This window comes from Haliaeetus leucocephalus, unplaced genomic scaffold (genome assembly GCF_000737465.1).
Source record: "Haliaeetus leucocephalus isolate CR32 unplaced genomic scaffold, Haliaeetus_leucocephalus-4.0 Scaffold206, whole genome shotgun sequence".
Lineage (NCBI taxonomy): Eukaryota > Metazoa > Chordata > Aves > Accipitriformes > Accipitridae > Haliaeetus > Haliaeetus leucocephalus.
Window position 1 is genome coordinate 13,130,625 of NW_010972642.1, and position 5,132 is coordinate 13,135,756.

A 5,132-nucleotide genomic window follows, 5' to 3' on the forward strand; every position below is an offset into this window, starting at 1 on the left:
CCAGGCCAGGCGGGTTGTGGCGGTAAACGCCACGGAGGGGCTGAGGAGACCCTGGTTCCCCTCCCGGCCCCGGACCCCTCCTGGTCCCTCAGGTCGCTGCATCCTCGCTGGGAACGGGAGGGAGGTGGCAGCGGTCGCGGGAGCTGAGCTCGCTCGCCCCCCCCAGCCTCCCTCACGGACCCTGCCCGCTCTGCGCGGGGAGCCGGGCGCTCGCCTCGCCCCTTCCCCCGGCCGCCGGCCGAGCGCCGCTTCCTCCTCCGGTCAGGCCGGCGGGGGTGGGCGGTCGCGGTGACCTTTTTTTTTTTCCCTCCCACCGCCCTCTGCGTAGTTGTCGGGGGCTGTTTGGGGTGGGAGAGTGGCTTTTCCAACCCTTCATCCTTGACCCCCCCGGGGAGCCGTCTCCAGTGCCCCCAGTGTGGCAGGGAGGGGGCAGGCAGGCTTGCGTGACTTTCTTTTCTTGCGCGAACCGGGCAGGAGGAACAGATGCTTGTCGTGGGGATGGCGTTTCTTTCCCTCCCCAGCGCTTCTCGTGGCTCACAAATTTTGGCAGTTGCTTCCTCGGCTAGCCAGAGAAGTCATATCGAGATAAGTTAGTGGTATGCAGCTTCTGTTGGTAAAGGCTTTCTGGCGTGGAGTTGGACGGTCACTTGCGGTTTCACCTTTAAAAAATAATTAAATAAGACCTTGTGATGCTTAAGTCTTTGATAGTGGGCTCGCGTGCCCATCAAAATCCATGTTTTTCTCAGCCTGTGGAGGTGACCTACTTTCTAAACATGGAACATATACGGTTGACACACTGTAATACACACTGTAAATTGAACTGTGCCAGATTAATTACACCAGGTGTTACTGTGAAAATATGCCACTCATGGACCAACTGTTTCACATACAATGTTATCCCAACCGATGATACTGTTTATGCCATATTCATTTAATCTGGATTTCAGTGGAAACTGAAGCTGTCCTGAGCTGAGCTTTTTGCCAGTTCTCTAGCTGCAGAATGGAGAATGTAGCTTTTATTCAAAGTGCCAGATCTCCACTAGTTTGACTGTGACATTAAGTGCAGCTGGGAGAACTTTACGTGACATAATATGCTCCATTACCACCATCCTGATGATGAACAAACAGGCTGATCTTCCGTTGTGAGTGGCACACAAAGTTCTCCTAGAGAAAAGCCAAAGAAAAATCCTGTGTCTTGAAAAACATTTTTTGTTGCTGTTGTCTACTTTCATTTTATAACTATATCACTAACCTTTAGCAATTATAACAGCCTCAACTGAGGACACAAGATACTAAGGAAGGCTGGTTTGTTGTATCTCTGTCCTAGATATTTATGGACAGAGCACTTGTGAATCCTGCTGTGACGATAAGTCCATTGAATATTGATATTGCTGATTTTATGGAAGACGATAAGATTAAGTTGGGGGATCTGTACTGCTGAGTAGATCTCTTGCATTTTTCCAGTTGTAATGCTTTCATTTTATCACCTGAGGAGAAACTAAATCAAACTTTATTGTAAACAGATTATACCTTATGAAATATGTCTGCTGCTCTGAAGAAAAAGAAAATATCTGCTTTCTGTGACTTCTTTTCCTTTCTCCATGTAAGCCAGTTTACTTAGGAAAATTTTTCTGCATCTTAAAAAGCTTTCCCCATCACCAAGTCATTTTTTATCAGTTGAGCCCTGCCTGTATCTGGCTAGCTAATAGCTTTCACTCTCTTGTCTCTCTAAAATAGTGATAAATTATTCACACCTGTCTCTTATTTTATGTATGATCAGTACAAGGTGGCAAATTGATGGCTATCAATAGTTAAGTATTTGGAAATATTTAATATCTGTTATGTTGAGCTATAGCATTGTTCAAATCCATCATGTGGCTGCTGAAAAAGTGACAGTTTGTGGGTCTCTAGCAGAGTGCTGATGTGAGATTTTGGTTGAGATAATGCTGCCTGTTTTGTAGGGAATTGATTTGAACAGCAGTGCCAATTTGCTACTCTTGTGTGACTTGGAAGCTTTTTCTGTTCTTCCTATAAAGCCCCAATATCTCTGTCAGTTTCTCTACTCTTAGTTTGTCTTTTGTGCAAAGGCAGGTGATGGGATTGGGGAAATACCGCAGCATACCTCTATAATAATAAGTCTCCATACTCCAGATTTTCTAGCAGTAAAGTACTGAAGCTGCTATGGTGGCTAGTTAAACTCCGTTCTGCAGGGCTCTGCATCCATCAGTGTCCTACTGGTTTTCTGCAGCAGAGCTTCCAGAAGATGCACTGGAAGGAACCTGAAAGATGAGATGAATTTGATGGAATAGAATAATATGATGATACAATTCAAGGCCTGCACATTAGTGTCTGGAGTGCATACTGCTGATGCAAGTTTTTTGTTCACTTGATTCTTATCCATTGATATGAAATTCAGTCTCCTTATTTTGACAGTGCCTGTACGCTGTCTAGGCTGCAGGTACAGGTAGCACCCAATGGCACTAATGCAGAACTTTGTGAGAGACAGTTTACTTCACTGTGCTTCTTGGATAGGTTTTGCAGTCCATGTGCCCATGTGGTTGGCATTGCTGCTGGCTTTGAAGTAGTCGCTTAGAATTAGTTCAGGATTTCATTGCAGTCATTTCGCCTTCTCAATCTCAACATTCCTGTGCATAGTCCTTCTCATCTTTTCCTTATTTTTGTCCTTATTCATTCCTCCCCTTCTGCCCGGTGCAGTGTCTCAGTCAAATATTTTCTTTCTCCAAAAAATGTCTTAAGTGAAAATTGATTCAGTAGTGCTCTTCCACTGAAGTAGCCATCAAGTACCATTTGGCTCAATTATTGGCAATGTGGATGGGTAAGAGGTTAAACATGCAGAATAAAAGAATGTAAGTTCTTTGAACTTTTTAGAGCAGCCTACTTGCTGAAATGTGGAAAGGGCATGTATAAAGCTATGTGAGAGTTGAATTCTTGTTTAGGAAAAGGTCAGTTGTACAGCTGATTTACATTCAAGTTTTTAGATAATCCTGTTGTCAACAAATAGTAGAAGATCACAAGCTATTAGATTTGTTATATAATTATGGGGAAGACACTTTAGTTTTCACATGAAAAAGGATTGTACTTTCTTACTGAGCATAGAAGCCTTGAGCCGTAATCGTGCACTCTGTAGTTCAGATTATGCAACTGAGTTAGTAATTGTATATAATCTGGGGAGGAGGGGAGAGTGTCTTAATGTGGGAAGAAAAAAGATCAGGATAGATTGAATGAAACTTTTGTGGACTAATTGTCTTTAGACTGACTTTGCTAATGAATACCATTGTTCTTAGTGTTTGACCAGCTGAACCTACTTACCCCTAACAGTAACGGACAGCTGTGCATTTCAATGTCTAGGCGCTAAGCGGAAGAAGAGTTCTGCTTGAAGATGGTGAATTTGCAAGTGGGGGGGATTGTTAAAAGCCATAAACTTCCTGTGTAATGCTGAAATAACTTACTGAGAGGTAGCAGGGGGAAAGTGGAAGGAGGATTGCTACTAATACAACTGCTATTCAGGCCAAAATGATTAGACCCATTGCCTCAAAGTTCTAATATAATTGCATATATGGTGGTTCAGCCGATAGGTAGAATCACCTGCTGTGTTACAATTTCTACAGTCATTTCTTTGCTCAGTATTGTAATGTGATTGTTAGTTTTGTTTAAGATCTTAGTTTGAAAATATATGTAAATTTGAAAAATAATTTTCTACAAACCACTAGGATGTTTGATATTCTTTTAGTATTTCGATTTCTTTTAAATTGACACTGAGTTCTGGGATTGTTTTTAAACAAATAAGAACTTTGTATTAAAAATGCACTTGTATTAAGGAAAAATGCTGCATCAAAATGAGGAATACAGTACTAGAGCTAAATGGAAACAGATTAAATATTTTTTAGTAACATTTTTGATATTGCAGTTTACTGAACAGTCTATAAAACTGTACAAATGTTATCAATTCTCAGAAATTCACGCCGAAGTGCAGTTGAAGAATTATGGAAAATTTCTTGAGGAATATACATCTCAGCTGAAGAGAATTGAAGATGCTTTGGATGACTCTGTTGGAGATGTTTGGGACTTCAGTCTTGATCCCATTGCATTAAAGGTCTTCATATATTTAATAAGCATTGCAACTGTTATTTTTCCTAGTGCCTCTTTCCCTTCAAAACCTGAGAAGTAAAAGCTTGATGCACTTGTGCTCTTAAAATTTTGACTTTTGTTTTTGAGAAACCTATCCAATACTATTTTAATTATCAAGTAATTAATAAATTAAGGCATATCATAAGAGAAGATGTTTTCATGTTATTGTTTTCTAGTCTTTTGGATAGTAGTGGAAGTTAAATGAATTTATAGTTCTTCATGTGTTGGGAAGGCTAATTCAAGCAAATTTCTTCCCTGTAGGTGTTGGTGTTTTTATCTGGGGGTTGGGGTTCCAGAAGAGCTCACTAATAGCTGTATAACTGCGGAGTGAACTGTGTGTGTATTTATAGTTGTGTTTTGACTTAATGGCCTTGGTACAGTATTTTCTGTCCTCCAGAGGTGGCTATTTCCTTGGTCATAAGTTCTCTGTCCTCTGTGGAGCATTATTTTTTCTCTTCACTGAATTTGCAGACATCATTTAAAAGCACTTTTGTTACCACATGGAACTTGTCTGTGCTGAAGATGCACTCTCAAGCAATCATCTGTCTGAATAATTTGAATAAATTATGTGTAGGGCCACCACAGTGCTGGATGTATAAGAACTAGCCAATATAATAGCTGACTTCAGTACAGTGTCAGTGCCTGCATATAGATACACAGCATGCATCCTGTTTCCTGCATTTGGGATTCTTAATTCATGTTTTAGATTTCCTGAGCTGTTGGGTTTTTTTTCTACATACTCCATAATGACCATGCTGTTGTTTTCTTAGTTTTGTAAGTAAATTGTTGTAAATGCTACATAGTATACCTAGTTATTTGCCTTTCTGCCTAGAGTGAAAGGAAAGGTATTTCCAAGTAAATGTGAAGAGCGAAGGTTTCCTGCAGCATAGGTTGCCAGTAGTGTGCAATTACAGCCCTCTTATTACTGACCCTGTTTGAGATTAAACTTGGTCGGGGGGGGGGGGGGGGGGGGGTAATTATGC

At 41.2% G+C, this 5,132-nt stretch overlaps 1 protein-coding gene across 1 annotated transcript in view; it reads left to right on the forward strand.

Annotated features, from left to right (window-relative positions):
• KIAA1033 (KIAA1033 ortholog) overlaps window positions 1-5,132 on the forward strand; it is a 47,003-nt gene that overhangs the window by 7,362 nt on the left and 34,509 nt on the right. Inside the window, exons 3-4 of the mRNA XM_010566367.1 lie at window positions 5-265; window positions 3,929-4,114. Of these exons, the coding sequence (XP_010564669.1) occupies window positions 5-265; window positions 3,929-4,114 (447 nt within the window). The remainder of the gene's footprint in view (window positions 1-4; window positions 266-3,928; window positions 4,115-5,132) is intronic.